Genomic DNA, 18,310 nt, shown 5'->3' with positions numbered 1-18,310 from the left:
CAAGGAATTTGATCTCATTCAGTTCTACTTCAAAATCTCAGTGCAGAGTGTTGCTTGAATGACCTTCAATTTTTAAGTGAGTTGGACACACATTTTGTATTTTGAGAAATAGAAATATTAACTGGATGAATAATAGCAAAGAGATAAAATGAAACTTGACTGTAGAGTTAAAAATACTAAACTAGGAGTTAGGAAAGCTGTTTAGTAAAAGAAAGATTTGTTTCAAGTTTGAGGAAAGAGGGTTTTTCTTTATTTCAATTTACAGAGTACATGGATTTGAACACGTTTGCATACTCTTGCAGCCATTACTCGCACTCAGATGTACACATGATCAGATAATACCATTCAGTACCTGCATACATGGAGGGATAACCCATTTGAAAGACGTTAAAGGCATGTTTTGCACTTCCAGCAGCTTCATCTTCTCATGGTTTTTAAATCTTTTTCTCTTTCATATTTCCTTAAGGAAGTTCCATATTTTCTGGCCTTTTATTATTTGTGGTCACTTTGCATGATGATACTGGCATTGCTCTGATACCCTCTTTTAGACTGTCAGGTAACCAGGGAATATTTCCCAGGAATTGCCGGCTTTTGCTTATTTTGAGACATTGTTTCAGTTAACTATAACCATTTTTTGTAAGACATACAGACATGCAAACATATACTTCGTATTTGTGGTCTCTCTCATTGGATTTCTTTTACAAGGCATGATGATCCTGGGATGGAGGACTACATGTGCACAGGGACACTGTGCTCTGCTCAGCTGTAAGCTCACCCTTCACTGTGGGCCCCTTTCATCTCTAAGTAGGCAGAACTCACAGTGGGAACTGGGTGCTGTAGCTAGAGCCTTATTATCATTGCCTTGAGGAAGTTTTTTACCTCTACTAGCTATGATACTAGTTCCAGGCCTTAAGTCTGTACAGAACAATTCTATCCCCTTCCTACATGATAACCCTTCAATTATTTATATAGAGTCGTCATGGTCATTCCAAGTCTTTACTTTCCAAGCCAAAAACCTCAGTTCCTTCAACCACTGCTTATAAGACATGGTTGCGAAATCTTCTCCCATGGCAATTGCTTTAAGAACTACACGATTTTTAAGAGGGGGTGTGGGAGTGGGAATTTTGTGGCTCCTTGGATAGATTTCTGGCATCACAAGAGCACCAATCCTTTCTTGGAATCTTCATGATTCATAGCTCACCATATGGCATTCTGTTTGGAATCAAAAAGGTGTTGCAGGGTTTATCTGGGTTTTTCAGAGGCATCTGCACACGAGCAGAGACTTTGGGGTGCTATGTATGCACTTACAATGCAAACTCTTCCACTTGGCTCAGGTTCACCCCATCTCAGAGCTGCTGGCAGGGTTCTGTATGCTTCTCCTGAATGGAATGGTGGGTGAGCGGCCTTCCTATCTATAGGAGCTCATTATTTTTCATTTGTCAATTTCTGACAGTGAGTGTCTAAAAATAATTCATAAAGATGATCCTTTTAGTGAAATCTCACATGGAGTATGATATTGGTCTTTTATCTAATGGAGTTTTAATAGGAGAAGCAGTTCATTGGTTATAAGCAAGGATTAGTCAAAACTGACATTACAATACAACATTGGCAGTGTGTTGTATTATATCCTGAGCTCTGAACAATTAGCAGTGGTATCGATATTTAACCAACAGGGTATTAACAATCTTCCCGTTTATATTCTGTATAATATAGTAATACAATATATAACATAATAATCTTTCTTAGCAGACTGGGAAAGGAAGCCTTCCATTTGGTATTCCTATTAAAGGGGGTGGCAAAGATGAGGTGGGGTGGAAATGGGTAGGGTGAGGGTAAAGGAAGAAATTAAAAGTCATTGAAAGAAATATAACCCCCAATTCACAGGACCCTGGTCTCTGACCCATGGATTATGTGCTATATAACTCAAAATGATTTTGTTCTTTTGCACATTCTATATTATAAAAAGCTAATAAATGCTTCAGAATCTCAACAGCCCCATTTTCTCAATCAGCACATTTGAAATTACATCATTTTTGACGTCCCTAAACACTCAGATTGGACTTGGGTCTCTTAAAAAGGAAACATTGGGCTGGGATTTACCTTCATATTTAGTGCAGGAAATGCACACTGGTTATCCTACAAATGTATCAAGAAGTGAATTCTAAAATCTAAAACTGCTAAACAGCTTTAGATTATGTCTGTGTTGGCAACATGAGATCTCAACAAAAAGTGAAAAAATGTCGCCTGCCAGATGTTTTGACTACACCATACATCACATCTTAATGTTTCCAAGGTTGGCAGTGGTAACACAGGAGATTCAGGATCTTAAATTAACAAATTCTAGTTAAATCTTTTTTCATTCTTTACTTAAAAATGTTTTATAGTTAAAGTATTCAGATGCCAGAATTTTTACTTTCAAACACGTTTTTAGGAAGAATGTTTATAAACCATAAACAAAATCCAGGAAGACCATATTGTGTTTCTGACAGTAAGTTTATAATGTAAACTGCCATGGCCAGTATGACTTGGGATTGGGATTTTCAGGTTAATCAAATATTCTGCATAACTATTATAATTTTAAGGGTTAGAAGCTCAACATTAAATCCACACCCAGCATAGTTTGCTTGTAAATGCATCAGAAGGCACTTTAGAATCTTGCAGGAGCTTATGTCATAATTTTGAGCAACAGCTTAACTGTGCACGACTGTCCTTCAATGGAGTTCTAGTTAATATTTCAAACAATAAATTCATTGTATTAATGCTCTTTATTACTCAGGGACTAACTTTGGAGGAGGAGGGGCATGTGTCATTTGACAGGAGGCAGGGAATAAAGAAGACAGCAGGTCACCCTGACCAAAATAGCAACACAACTAACCCTTGCCTTGGCCATCCTTGCCTCATTCTCCTTTAATCATGTTCCATCTCCACCTCCAAACTAATTTTCAAAGATTCTACTCTGCAAGTGCAAATACTACTGTGGTGTGTGTGTGTGTAGTTATGGGTATTAGTTATATCTTTGTTAGTTGTTAACACATCAGCCAAGGATTAATAAAGAAATGACTCAAGACAGAAAATAATAGCATTGGGAGGGAGGAAATGGCTGTATTAGGGAGGTGTAAGCATCCAGGATAAATATCACCTACTTTACAGCTTTGCTGAGGGTTTCAATTATGACAAGCTGCTGTTACGGATGCTGAAAACAACATTCTGCTATCCTACTTGGTTTGACTTCTTATGCGTGTTGTTTCTAGCAAACTTAAATGAATTCCCAGGGACCAGAACTAATGTAGTAACATAATTTATGTTACTTAATCTGTTCCTATTCATGAAGAATATAAGACAAAGCTTAAGTCATAAATAAAGACAAACATACACGACACACACACAAAACCCCTTTGGAGGAAGACAAATAAAATGGCTACTTTTTTAGCTTTAATATTCCTAAAATTTTTTCATTTAAAATTTCTTCAGTTTAAGTCCTGTGGAGCTAGAGGATATGGAATGATTTCTTGGCTGACCTGAAAAAGCCTAAAATGTCTGTTTTGAATATCTGTACCAAATGCAAGTTAAAATTATAAATATGTTTTTTTGCTTGATTGCTTTCTGAAATAACTTTTATAACAAAAATTTACTGTGAATTCTTCATTGTTAATGAAAAAATAAACATTACTTTAAAACTGAAATTATATTGCTCTATATTTATAACATTCCAGAAAAATAAAAAGTTTCAATAAGGAAATATTTAGATACATGGGATTATTTTTCTCTATTTAGCAGTGTTAACTCATATGCACATACTCAAATAAATACTGTAGCAGAGAACATACAGAGGTATGGGGGAGGGGGGTTACCATATGTCATCTATTAGGAATAGAGAGTTTTGTCAGAACTGATGCTATATTTAATCATCATCACCCCCTTGACCTAAAGGGAAAAAAAAAAAAAAAGTAAACCTAACTGCCACTAAAGAAACAAGCTTTGCTTAAGTTGCTGAGGAGACAAATTCCCCTTGGAAGTAATTGATGATGCCATTGAAAAACAGCACAACTCCAGAGCCCTGCTCCTAAGACATATATACCTGTGGCATGTACTATGGAACCAAGAAATATGTTACTCTGCTATGCTGTCTGGAAATATTTGTCTTCTGATGAACTACTAGCACAGTAAACCAAATGTGTGTTTTTAAAAGTTTGTGGTTTCTAAAATAAATTCAGATTCCTCAGTAAACTAAATGAATTAGACATATATATATAAGAACTAATAGACTCTATTTGCAAAATCATTAAGTTGCAAAACAAAGGCACCACAGGAATTTCAAATTAGACTATTTTTTAAGGTTTCATGTGAACACCTTCCCCCACTCCAGACAGCTTATTTACAAAGCATTTTATTTTAAAGTTTCTTGCATATAGCAAAGAGAAGAATTAGAAGGCACAACTAATGATTGCAAACATTTTTGTTTCACTCCAGTTTCAAAGTGTTAACCAAGTAACACCAGTGTTTCAAATGAACTCCAAAGCTGACAGAAATGTTGGTATATCTGCCCATCTCAGGTTCACTTTATCAAATCCGTATTCAGATTTTTAATCAAAAACATTTCAAAATGTTTAGGCTATGTTTCTCCTCCTCTGTGATTAGATTCAGGTACAAACAGGAAGATGATGCTCTCTGACAAGGAAAGGTTATTTATCTAACATAAATACATCAAAACAATAGAGATTTTGTCTATAAGCTAAATAAGATTTTTTGAGAAAGGGACAGGAGTTTGAAATCTAAGCAAACAAGTATATTAAAAATCAGGTTGTAACAGGCTTTTTGAGGGAGGGGGCAAGTTCCACTCAAATGATCATCTCATTGAATAGCTACTAAACATCCTAAAGCCTCGGAATTTTTATGATTAATATTAATGGTCAATTGTAAATAGGAGAAGCATATTTTGCCCTGGAATTTTGGCAAGCATATTGATTACAGTCTTTATTTAGTTATGTTTTCAAGTTAAGCTTGGCAGTAAAGATTTGTGAGTTTTACTGCAAGCCGTCATATTTGCTGTTACAACAGTGTACAAGCAGAAAACATTAAGTTTGGAGCATATGCAGTCTTACATTTTGTCCATTCTCCTAAAGTGAAATCAAACACTCAGACATTGTTCTACACAATTCAAATTTAAATAATATTCTCCCTGAAATATTCAGAAAATTGAGTTAAAATTGTTTTTGCATACATGAATTTGCCAGATTGTTGCTTCCTTTCTTCATTCACAGGAGCATATTTTTCAAACAAAAAAATTTTGTGGAAAGCTTCTGTAAATTGCCCCAAGTAGTCAATTATGAATTTTGTGTGAATGAGTAATTTTCTCAATATTGATTCTATTTATTAAACCTTCCTATTTTACCCCTGTGAGGAAAGTATCTAGAGATAATAAATAGATAATAAATAAAATTTTAAGTGTCATTCTTAGGTGCAGATGAAGCATAAGACTATATATAGTTATAGTCCTTTGTTAATTTTTTTCAGCAGTCATTATTTGAATGACTCTGCTATTAAACTCTCCAATTAGTGTAGCTTTTATGAGAAAAATGCAGATTATGTTTACTATATGTATTTAGAAATATATTTCAGTGACTAATTACTGTCTATCAAATGTGACATAATTCCATTTATAATTTTCAAAACAGGAGCATGTCAGTAATACGGGAAATGCTTTTTGAATTCTAGTAGTGCCGAGTCAAGATTCTTAGAAAACTTATGCATATGATACAATAGTATGTTTGATATAAAAGTAGATTACATTCCAGAAGAATTTCCCCACAGACCTGGAAATTAAACATTGGGTAATATTAAGTCAAGAATAGAAGAATATATTTTATCTATTTTCAATTGCTCTAAAACACAAGCAACAACCTCAGTATTCACGTTACACACCAGGTTGAAGGCAACACATATGATGACTGCATTTGACCATCTTTGGAATGGAAAGGAAGCCCAAACATCAAAGCTGATGACTAAAGCATTTACAGGAACAGCAAATAGAGCTCAATTCGTACTTTAGGAAGCTGAGTTAATATTTCATTTTACCAAAACATATGGTAACTCTTATAAGGAAGAACCAACTATGTGAATGAAAACTGGAGTCAAGGTTAAAGTAATCTTGCCTCAAAGAGTAGTGTTTTCATCAGAGAGAAGCAGCGGGTTGGCTCAGATAAGCATTAATAACAACTAGAGGCAGCACCTCCCCTGAAAAACATTAGAATCTCTTGGACATGTGCTTGAAATTCATCCTCCCATTGTCCCACTATTTGAATGGGACAAAATACAGCAAAACCATTCTTAAAAAACAACACTCTAAAAAATAATAGGAAAGTGGCAAAATATTCAAACTGCCAAGAAACCTTTTCAGACGAGTAAAAGAAAAGCCTTGTCTTTCCTATTGTTTGCCCTTGAGTTGACACTTGTGAGGAGATGCATCTATAGGATTACAACGGAAACACGGTCATCTCCAGGTTTTCTTCAGTTAGGATTCCTTGAACCTGTTTAAAGAAACAAGCTCAGGGAATGCACAGAAAGCAAACTTCTCCCAGTCAAAGTTCTGAGGTCTTTCCTCCCCTTCTCCTACCCTCGGACCCTTCTAGTTTCACCGACAGCACTAGAAAGAAATATCATGGTTATGTTGCACCATTTCACTTGTTGAGGTGAAGGCAGCACTTGACCACAGTTACTTGGTGAGTTACTTTGCTCTTAAATCAGCCCCCAAGATTTCTTTCCAGCTGGATGGAAATGTCTTACCTGCATGTGTCCCTGGTACATTCTGCTTCGGCTTCTTCAGGGCTCCCTGAGGCCGCCGGATGCTTTTCCCCAGTGTTTTACTTGTACACAAAAGAGGGGGGAAGGTGGCGTTCACCCTGGGCTCTCAGAGGGTACTCCTGAGCCCCCTCGAGAGGCTCCAGGTACCCCAGCCGGCGGCCCCTCGGCAGCGCTGCGGGATGCTGGAACTGTTCTCCGCTCCGGGTGCTGAAATCCGAGGCAGGAGAGCGCGCGGAGGAGGCGAGGAGCCCAGTCGGCCACGCTCTCCCGCAGGCTCAAATCCTGCTCGCCCGGCGTCTCTAAAACTCACTCCTTCTCCACCGAACTCTTTCTCGTTTCTTGCCGGGCTGCCTCATGTCTTTCTCACTCTCTTCAACACTAATCCCCCTCCTTCCTCCTCCCAGCCCTGACGTGAGCGCCCACACCAACCGCAGCTGCCGAGCGGGGCGCGCGCCGCCCTCCCGGCCACGTCCCTTTTGGGAGGCCGCGGGGCCGGGCACGCGCGCGCGTCCCCGGCGGGCCCGGGAGCGGCCTGAGGGCGTCCCCGGGAGGCGCGCGCGCGGCGGCACCGCAAAGGGCTGGAGGGCGGTGGTCGCACCCGGGTTGAAAGCTTGGCCCGAGGCGTTCAGCTGCGAAGTCGGCTTTCAGAGAGATTTTAGCTGAAGAGATGGCCCCATGGAAGGAAAGTGGGAGGAAAATGCATTTTCTCTCTGGGGGGCCATCGATACCAACAGAGCCCGTTGTCCTAAAGACATAATAGGCTGAAGGTGGGAGGTTTCCCAAGAGTTTACTTCTGCTCTGAGCTCGCAGGTTACCTCTTATCTCCCGCTAGAAAAGGAACCCCCACTCCCACCTCAGTCCTCACCAAGGGCTTCTTAAAATTGCAAACCTCAGTACTAAGGGCCTTTTATGTTTTATTTTTCTCCATAGCACTTATCATCTAACAGTATGTATATTTTACCTATTTATTTTGTTTATTGTCTACTACTCCCTCTGTGCCATGTTATTTCCATAAGATCAGGGATTTTTTTTTTTTTTTTCTGGCGGAGGGCGTCTATTTTAAAACTGTGTCTCAGCACAGTTCAGTACCTCCTAGCACGTGGTAGGCAAGCAAATATTTGTTAAATGAATGCATCTTTACTAAATAATAACTAGGTAGGATACATTTAAGCATGTCTGAAGTTTAAGGGCCTGGATTGTCCGATGTAATCTATACATTTTAAATGTGTACACATCCACATCCACATCATGGGCTGGTGAATGTGTGTACACTGTGATTACTTACTTTTGTTGGTAAAGAGATCTCCAACCATGCAATATCAGCCCCTCCCCCATTATATACAGCACGGTATAATCTTCAAAACATTCCACATAGTGTGATACTCTTTTTGTGAAGTTAAAAATTAAAACGAAAATATAAGTCCCTTAGGAATACATACACACCAATGCACACAATAGACCTATGGGAAAAGAAACACAGTGGAACAATGGATGAAGCATTCAGAATATTGGCTACTCCTGTTGAGGGAGGCTGGGGAAAGAGGTGGGGAGGCATTTTAGAAGAAGGTTAATATCAGTGTCCTAGTTTTTCTGTTGGGTGGTGACTCGTGAGATTCTTGTTACCATATTAAAAATTACTATGTAACAAAATGAAAGAGAGCCATTTGTGGACCACTGAGGAGATTGTGAGATGAACCAAGGATTATTATTAAGCCAATTCTATGCGTCAGAGGTCGTGAAACAACCAACCAATCAATGAACCGAATAAGCACAAAAGGGCTAAGATACGTGGGCAGGAGATGGGGATTCCTATTAGATTCCACCAGTAGTTAATGCTAGCTCATCCCATCACCTCACTGCTCTCTTAGGCAAATGTACTAACTCTCTATTTCCTCATTTTGAACTTAGGCAAATATCGCCCAGCCTTTTTTCAGGCCAGAAAAGATGAGTGCTAATTTCCTGAGACCTCAAGCACTATACATTTAAAAGGGGGGTGTTGGTGGTGGTGGTAGTGGTGGTTACTTATTATAAAATAGTGGCATAAAAGCTTTGGGAATATGGGTGTAAAACCTTGGGAAAATTCTAATCTAGTGGTTTTATTCGAAAGTGCTAGAAGTCTGTGAAGGAACAGTGAAGCCAAAGTTTTCCAATCCATTATATGCTTATTATTATCTAATGGCAGATTCAAAGAATCATCAACCCTCAAAGCGTTTGTGCTACTATGACAACTATCTAGAATTGAAGATAGAACTCAATATATCATCTTTTAAACCAAGGTATTCATTTAGCTACCATCAACATTCACAACATTTCAGGAATGAAAGAGCCTCTGTGAAGGTACTTAGTTCATCTCTCTCCTAATTCATTCATTCATTCATTCAGAAATATTTATAGAGAGCCTATTCTGTGCCCATGGCTGGAATACACTGATGAATAAGAAAGACATAGTCTCTATCCCTATGGAACCCACAGCCCAGATTCCTGACAGGAGTACATTTTACCATCCCAGAAAGATAAATCTGTGTAGAATTTTCTTTTATTTACAACTCTACAGAGATTCCAGAATTTCCCTTATATAGGAGTTAACATCTAACCACTGGTAGTCAAACATTTCCCCCTTTTTGAACTTTAATCCTCACTGCTGTACAAATACTTCCTTGAAATCCTATAAATATGCGCTTTGTGGCAAAGTCACTTGGTCAATTACCAAGTCAATGTCAGTATCTCAAGATAATATTGATCCACAGGACCATCCAGCAATTTATTTATCTCGTTTGGTTAGGCTAAAATTGTTCACCCAAGGCCAGCACTTTAGCTCAGGTAATTTGACATTTTGATGCAAAAGGAAACTGCTCCCTTGCAAGCAGATATACCAGTGAAAATGGATAGGAGACAGCAGATGTGAGCTGTATTCTGGTGAGCCCTAAGAATTTTATGATACACATAACAAAAAGCTGAATCATATTGTAATTATAATGGTAAAAATCTTTTTTTTTTTTTTTTTTTTTTTTTTTTGGCAAATTAGGCTGTTTTTAAGAGAACTTGAAAGGAGAAAATGTGTATAAATTTTTTTGTCCTATGACTGCAGAAATGGTTGGAAAGCATCACTGTGTAATCTCTGTTCTCCCCAGGGAATCATTATGGTAAGCTGACAGAAGACAAACAAACTAACTGGAGATGCAGCAGTTTGGAAAAGGTGTGGTTCTTTTGGAACAAAGGCAAGTGGTAACAGCTATATGTCTGCTTCTGATACTGGAAATACTTGAATGGAAGTGGAAATCTCCACCAAACTTCTAAATGCTTTATTTGACCTTTCACAGTATTTCCTGGTTTTCATCTTAATTAGAATCATGTAAAAACAACTTTGAAGATGAATTTGTAAATCGTGCCAAACTCCAATATTACATCTATCATAAAAAAATAAAAGAAGAATGTCTACATATACACTGGAGAGGAAACAGTTAATACTGAATCTTTTTTGGCTACACCTGCAGGTATGTATATCTCATTGGCTGTAATGCCACCATCAGCAGCAATCTGACTTAAATGTGTCTCTGCCAAGATTAGCAGCTAAACCCAGAATAATTCTTCTTATCAAGGCATTCATTGTTTCTGAGGGAAACGAAGATCATACATATTTTATTTCTTTTATATTGCCATTGTTTTGCAACCTAGAATGGGCATGATTTAATACCAGATCTCAGGTTCAGAAGATACTCCTCACTGAACAATTAAATTCAGACCTTTGTTACTCAAAGTGTGACCTGTGGAATAGCAGCATCAGTGTCTTCAGGGCGCTTCTTAGAAATTCAGGCCTCAGCCCCAACACCGACTGAATCAGAATCTGTATTTTAACAAGGTCCCCAAGTGCTTTGTATGCACCATTAAAGTTTGAGCAGCACTGTCATCTAGAAGATTCGTTTATTCGCGTAAATGTGTGCCAAAGCTAGCTCTCGCCTTTTGCAGTGAGAGCACATGTGCAACATCAGTACCTAGAGAAAGCTTAAAGCATATGATCCTCCATTTATAAGATAATCTCACTTTATTTTGAGTGGCCGGTGAAATTGATGTAGTATACCCAGCTTTCTTGATGGCAAGAAATGTGCTAATACTTCTGCAATTTTAATCGCTGCAATAAAGTTAAAGTAGAGAGGTAGCAGTGGAATCTGTTTTGTATTGACCAAATTAAATTTTTATATTAGCACTGACCCTTCTGAATATTAAATGGATATTGAAAATTCAGGATTTATTACATCTTTTAAAAAGCTGAATAATGATGATGTCAGTATTCTTATGGACTTAAAAAAAATAAGGAATAATAGTTTTTTGGTGATTCAACCATTCTTTTATAAGCTGTATAAGTCAAATCCTGTTACTCAAAGATGGTGTAGGAGAGAACAAAAGTCAAAATAACTGTATGCCCAAATTGAAATGACTAATTGGTTTTTGTTGCCCAATCAGAGGGAGGAACATTTTGTTAAATTTTGCCTACTTGCCTGTTTTGTCTCTTTGACACATTGAATGGGGTTAGCTGGTGTTCAGGGATTCAATCTGGAAAGAATTTGGGAAGCCCACACGGCAGACCCCCGCTTTCCTGGGGAATTATGAATGAAAAACAGTACATGGACTCTGGCAACTTGAAGATGGCAGCAATGTTCTTCCAAATGAACAAGCAAGCTTAGAACTTAAAGTTGGGCCTCCTATTAAGCCAATCTAAGAAATTACCCTAAAATAATTTACATTTGTTTATTCTTTATGACAGCATCCTTTCAGCAATCCAATATTTCTTTAAATACAATGTACTTTGTAGAGTATCTCAGTGATAAAACATTTGCAAACAAAATGTCTCTTGCTTTTCACTCCTCCTTTCTACCGCAACCACCACCATCCTAGCACAAACTCCCCAAACCTCTTACTACAGTCAAACCTAGTTGTATCACCTCCAGATACCTTCTGCTTCAACCTAACATATATATTTCAGCAAGACTAATTTCATAAAGGCCAGCATTAATAACTTTGTTGCCTAGTTCAAAAACCTTCAATGACTTCCTTTTGTCTACTAGCATCTAAAAACCTTTTGGTTTTTATTCATATTCATGGAATATAGTTTTGCTGCTCAGAAGCTACTTCTTCTTCTAGTGGCAAGAAAAACCATCTCTGCTTTGAGAAATCATCTCTTGCCAATTTTAGCCCATTTGTGTGATGGGAAACATTTTTGCTAGCAGAGTTTGGGAGTGGAAGTTAGGACTCAGGCTGAGCTAACCAGTGCATTGCATCCCCATGGGTCACAGTTGGGGACGGTCATTTGACCCAAATCAACCAATCACAGCAAACAGGCTCAGCTCCAAGACTGTTTGGGAGCAAATTGATTCTTTCTCTGGACTGGGTATTCTTATGATGTAAGCGTAAAGCTGCCAGCATCTAGCACTACAAACCCGAAAAGGAAACGAACATGGGGGAGGAGCCTGGGCAGGCTCCTGGGACATAATTTGAGCCATTAAATAAACCACACCTAAAGATAGCCTACCTATGAACTTTTAGTTAGATCATAGTACATTCTCTTTTCTGGTTCAGCTGGAATTTCTGTCTACTGCAATTGAAAGAATACTTATTATTACAATGGTCTCTGCAAACTGGACTCTGCTTTTTTCAGTTCTGTGTATGCCCTGTCCTTTGCAATAACTCTACTTTTATATTATTCCCCAAATACAGCCTAAATCATACTCATGCTCCTTCTTCTCTTTGGTATGTATCCTCCACCCACTCCTTTCTAAAGAAAGCCTGTTCATTTTTCAAGTTCAGCCTCAACTTCCACTTCCTTCATGAAGTCTTCCTTGATCAAACAATTGAACACCACTCTTACTAAGAATTCCTTTATGATATATGCAGTTTTCTTTTTCCTTTGTTTAATTATTCCATACTTTTAAACTCCCTTTTAGATGTAGGCAGATGTAGACAAGAACCTTGCTTTGATTTTTTATTTTGCTTAAATACATTACAACACCTTTTTATATAGAAAACTCTTGATAATAGTTGAAGAATGTAAATGATTTTGGAAGTATTTGGGATAGTATGATAATTTTGAAAATAAAATAATTCTAAAATAATTTAAGACACTTTGCAGATATTATCATATGCAATATTTACCATATTTCATTTAGGTAAAATATTAATGAACAAGTTGTTGTTTTATGTAGAATCATAAACTATTAGGCTGAAAAAAAACTTATAGTTCTTGTGACCTGACTCTCTCCTTTTTCAAATGAAGAATGTGAGTACCAAAGAAATCAAGTGCTCTATTCCTGGTGTACTTTACTGATGTGAAACAAGTAATTCTATTTATGATTGATTACAGGAATTTGGGGTATAATTAACTCAAAGTACACCAGTGATGACAAAATGCTACATAATGCTCATATCTGAAAACTTTTTTGATGACTTATTACCCTAAGGGAGGAAATACAATGGATGAATAGTTATACTTAAGAAGGGCTAGCTGTCCTTGTAAAGATGTGCAAAAAGCCATTTTAGGAATGTTATACAACCAAAGGGCTATCTTTTATCAGTTAAATTGACCTTAGTTCTGCTACTCACAAAGGGAAGTCATTTGATTTTTAACAAAGTTCATCTTCAAGGGTGAGATAAACAGCATTAAAACCATTATAAAGGTGATGTAATCTATATGGGACTGGAAATTATTTCTTGAGACAAGTCCACAGTTTCTAATCTTGGTTTAGATAATTCTCTTTTCTTAGATTATCTTATTCTAAATTATCTATTTTTGTACAACTGACAATCGTATGAGGGGAAATGAAGCTTAGGGCTATTTTTGAAAGATGAATTAAGATTTTGACATGATATGCAATGGCTATGGGTAAATGCTTGCAAAATTATAATTTAAAAAATAAAATAATCAGTATTTATTATTGCCTATGACATTTTGCATCTGGATGGTAGTCTAAAAGTTTTTAAAACAATTCTACAAAGAGTGAATCACTAGAATATTGTGTATTATTGTAATAAATGTTGGTAGAGCCTTAGTTTAGACTTATTATCTCCCTCCTGAACTATTGTAACAGCTCCTAAAATTTTCAGCCTCTTCTCTCCATTCTAATCTAATCTCTTACTGTAATGAAAGTCAACATTCAAGAACAAATGTAAATTACTTTTTAAAAAAATTCCTTCAACTTTTCTTTTTTCTCCAGAGGATAAAATCCACATTTATTGCAGGGAAATAAAGCTCTTCCCCATTTTTCCTTCCAAGCCTCTTTTCCCACAAATCCTCACTGTTATCCAGGATTATTATCCAGGACTGCTGCTTGCAGTCCCTGAATGTGCCACCCTCGGTCACATTTTCGCGACTTGATGCATGCTGTTCCCTCTATTTGGAACCCTCTTCCTTTCTTCTCCCTCAGGTGTGGGGGAATCCAACTATTTTCTTCAGGACTTTGCTCAAATGTCAGCTCCCCTATAAAGCTTTCTTTTACTCCTGCATGCCTTGTTCATGATTGCATAGCGAGTTTACTCACACGTCATCAGCAGTTATCTAAGGAGTGTAATTACTTATTTACAACTTCTCCTTCTCCACTGGGCTGCAAGGCCCTTGCAAGCAGATATTGTTCTTACACATCACTGATTCCTCAGAGCTGAACACAACGCCCAGCATGTTGTGAGTGCTTTCTAAATGCTGAATAAGTAAACTTCCTCTTTTTGCTGATAATGATAAATCTTCAGTTGTATGAAGTGATGGAGCCCTTTTTTAGTGAGTAAATATGCAAAAAACATATTAATGTTAGTTAAGAAAAGAAATGAAGTGTTTTATCCATTTGGCAAAATAAAGAATTCAGTGTTTGAACAAATGAAGGTTTGTAAGCCCTCTACTGAAAAAGCTATTTTCAGGCACATGCAATATTAACCATATCAGAGAAGCTTAGGAGACCTCAAAGGGATGCTGGAAATCACCTGGAGCTTGCAATTCCTTTTACAAATGAAAAACCTGAGGATCAGAGAAGTTAAGGGACTTTCTTGATCAAGGCTTTACCCCTGACTAACCAACCCAGAAGAGACGGAATCACAGGAGTTGAGTGCTTTAGGAGAAGGAGTGTGAGAACCTCCTGACCAGCCCGTTGAACCTCCCTGTAAACCAGGACTCATCTGGAAATGCCTAGCCCAGGGAAGAAGATGTGGTTCTCCCAGACATTATGAAGAAGGAAAATTTTTTGGGTGGGGTGGGAATAGGAATTTGGTTGATTTTCTGCTGTAATGAATGGGTGAGGTTCACTTTAAACCAGGAAATACTCCTAAGGGGGTTGATTCAGTTGAGTAATTTGCGCTTTGGAATCTCTCAGACCTTGGTAAGAAAAAGTATTTGCAATATGAATTATAGAGAATGGGAAATTATACTTAATATGCAAATAATCTTTATGAATAAATTTTAAAAGATAAACAATCCAGTAGGAACATGGGTAAACATGAACAGAAAATTCACAAAATAAAGAAGTCTAAATGGTCAATAAATATAAATGATCAATAAGTAAAGAAGTTAGTGAAATTAGTAATGAAAGAAATCATTATTAAACTTTGGCACATCACTGCCACCTGTCAAGTTGGTGAAGATTTTTCCCTAAAGAAAATGCTCAGTGTCGAAGAGATTTTTGAAATGAATATTGTCCTACATTGGAGGCTGTACAACTTTTCTGGAGAATGGTTTGCAATATGATCAAGAGTTTAAAAAATGTTTATACCCAGCAACTTAGCATTTCCACTTTCAAGAGTTTAAAAATAATCACACATTTACATTGATTTATATACAAAGCATTGTTTATAACAACAGAAAATTAGAAACTGCTTAAAAGGCCACCAATAAGAAAACAGTAATTTATTAATTTGGTTATGATAGAACACCAGTCATCATTAAAAATAATGATTTGGAAACTAATGGCATGGAAAGTGTGCATGAAATTTTAATGAACATTAGTGGGAAAAAGGAGTTTCTATCAAAATATTATAGTACATGCATGTATGTAGGGGACATATAAGTGTATATGCATTTATGCATATAAACATATATGTATGTGCACACATATTTCTATGTATGTACACATATAAACATATATGTGCATGTATATATATAAAATCCCTTACAATTTGACTTTCACTATAGGAATATTTACTTTAATTGTAAATATTTTTGCCAAAAGTTCACTAACCAATTGCAAAAATATTTACAAGTAATTAAAGTAAATTTAAAAAGCACCAAGAAAATTGTGAACACTCACTAGGGAAAACTCTTGAGGTGAACTTGAGTCCTGACAAAAGGATGTACAGAGCATTGCAGGTTTGTCAAACTTGTTTCCTATAGGAGTCTACAAATGCTGTGTTGTCGCTGTCATCTTCCACGCCTTTTCCTAAGGTTCTAGGCTTTCAAAGGCCCTAGTAATTGCTTCTGTCACGTACCTGAGGACCCCACCAGCCCAGGTTCAATTTTGATATTATTTTTGTTATCTTATTTATTATTTGTTTATATTACAGCATGTATTTCCTTCAGTGTAGAAGGAAAATATAATTGTATCCACTAATGTACAGTATCCATGTATACTGCATGCAAACATACCTATTAATGAGTTCATTAAGAGTTTAATAATTAGGTAATTGATATTTTAAGTGCTTCACATTATACCTAAATTCTTCATGGATTGTTAAATTGGTATTCAAGAGTATTTTAATGATATTTGAGGAAACTATTTAGAGGGTTTTGATGGGGTGAGAGAAATTTTTATTTTTGTATCTAAAGTAATAAAGTATTGGCTCCTGCTAACTGAAAATATGCTATCTATCATTTCTTGAAAAGCAGATTATACTCAGATAATGAATATAATGAAACACACTTGTGTATGTGTGTGTTTGTATACTGGAATTAAATACCCCTGAATTGTTAGCAGTATCTTCTCTGTGACAACTGTGAGTTTATATTGAGTTTTATATTGTATTTCCATATTATTTCCGTATTTTCCAAATTTTGTAAAATGAGGTTTTGTTATGAAATTTTGCCAGTAAAACAAAAGAAGGAAGAGAGAAATACATGAGGGCCTCAGAACTTCATTTCAGTGACTTCAGCGAGGAGGGAAGAAGTTGAGACATATTTGTATAAGGGGTGTGGAAGGAACATGTTTTTGCATGAATTTATCACGGGCAGAACCTACAGTACATAGCATAGGTTCTTAGAAAAGAGACTTTCCTCTCTTTCTTTTTTGCTTCTTAAGTCTTCATGCCACTTTGTGTCTCCTGAATGGCATTGTGGGTCAGAGGGTAAGACCCAGAAATTCTAGGTTACAAATCACAAAGGCATTCAACATTAGGAAGGAGGCCCAGGCACAGGAAAAAATTGCTTTCTTGTATTTATATTGACTGTAAGCAAGTACAATGAATATTATCAAATACTGTTAAAACTACTTGGTAGGAAAAAAAGAGACTGCATGGAAGGGGGATCCAAACAATTTCTGTAACTCAGCTGTCCCCAACTCCTCCAACCTCCAAAGGTTCTTCCTGTAGTAACAACATTCGAGGTCTCTTATCTTAATTAGCAGGAAGTACTGTTTGTGACCTACTTCCTCTTTCTGAGAATCTCCAGGGAGAGTTTCCATGTTGCATAGACCCAGTCTTGGAGTGCCTTCTTGATCTGGATGGTTTCTTTGAGTGTCTTGCTTTCTCATAACCAATTTCTTCAGGATTCTATAGCAATTCATATATCACTTTGTCCCATGTGTAGACATAGGCCCCATTCTTAAATCTCCCAAACTGGTAAGACCAGGCTATGGAGTTTAATAAAATTTTATAGAAGGCTTGAGGTGAACGGAATGGGGTTTATAATTTTGATGGTTTGAATCTGTTTTGTACCCCAGAAAAGCCATGATGTTTTAATCCAATCGTGTAGGTGCAGACCTATTATGGGGGGTGGGGGGATCTTTGATTAGGTTGTTTCCACGGAGATGTGACTCCACCCATTCAAGATGGGTCTTAGTTCCCTTTGCTGGAGTCCTCTGTGAGAGGATAAAAGGCAGAGACGTTTTGGAGAAAGATCAGAGAAGCTAAGATATGTAATCCAGAGTTTGCCCCCAGGAGAAGTAAGGAAGACTCACAGAAACCCAGAGAAGCTGAGATAGAAGCCCAGAGACATTTTGAAGAAAGCCACAGAAACCAGAAGCTGAACCCCGGAGAGGACTAGCAGACTCTGACCACGTGCCTTCTCATGTGACAGAGGAACCCCAGATGCTATCAGCCTTTCTTCAGAGAAGGGGTCATCCTGTTGATGCCTTAATTGGGACATTTTAATGACTTTAGAACTGTAAATTTGTGAACCAATAAACCTCCATTGTAAAAGTCAATCTATTTCTGGTATTTTGTATTCTGGCAGCTTTAGCAAACCAAAGCAATAATATAGAAGAAAGAAAACAAAACTGGAGGTTAGATGTTGCTGTTTCCAACTGGCCATTCTCCCAATTTCCTTGGT

The 18,310-nt window shown here is 37.2% G+C and overlaps 1 protein-coding gene across 3 annotated transcripts in view; it reads right to left on the bottom strand.

Moving 5' to 3' along the window:
* Positions 1 to 7,166, bottom strand: part of PEX5L (peroxisomal biogenesis factor 5 like) — a 238,399-nt gene extending 231,233 nt beyond the window's left edge. For 2 of the 3 annotated variants that reach the window (XM_037839993.1, XM_037840031.1), the window contains exon 1: positions 6,784 to 7,165. In XM_037839993.1, the coding sequence (XP_037695921.1) occupies positions 6,784 to 6,804 (21 nt within the window). In that variant the 5' untranslated portion in view covers positions 6,805 to 7,165. Of the gene's footprint in view, positions 1 to 6,783 lie in introns of all 3 variants that reach the window. The other variant, XM_037839987.1, reaches the window with a different exon arrangement.
* Positions 7,167 to 18,310: the final 11,144 nt, after the last annotated feature.

Source organism: Choloepus didactylus, chromosome 1 (genome assembly GCF_015220235.1).
Source record: "Choloepus didactylus isolate mChoDid1 chromosome 1, mChoDid1.pri, whole genome shotgun sequence".
Taxonomy (NCBI): domain Eukaryota; kingdom Metazoa; phylum Chordata; class Mammalia; order Pilosa; family Megalonychidae; genus Choloepus; species Choloepus didactylus.
The sequence above is the reverse complement of the archived record's forward strand: the minus strand, read 5'-3'. Positions and strand labels throughout refer to the sequence as shown.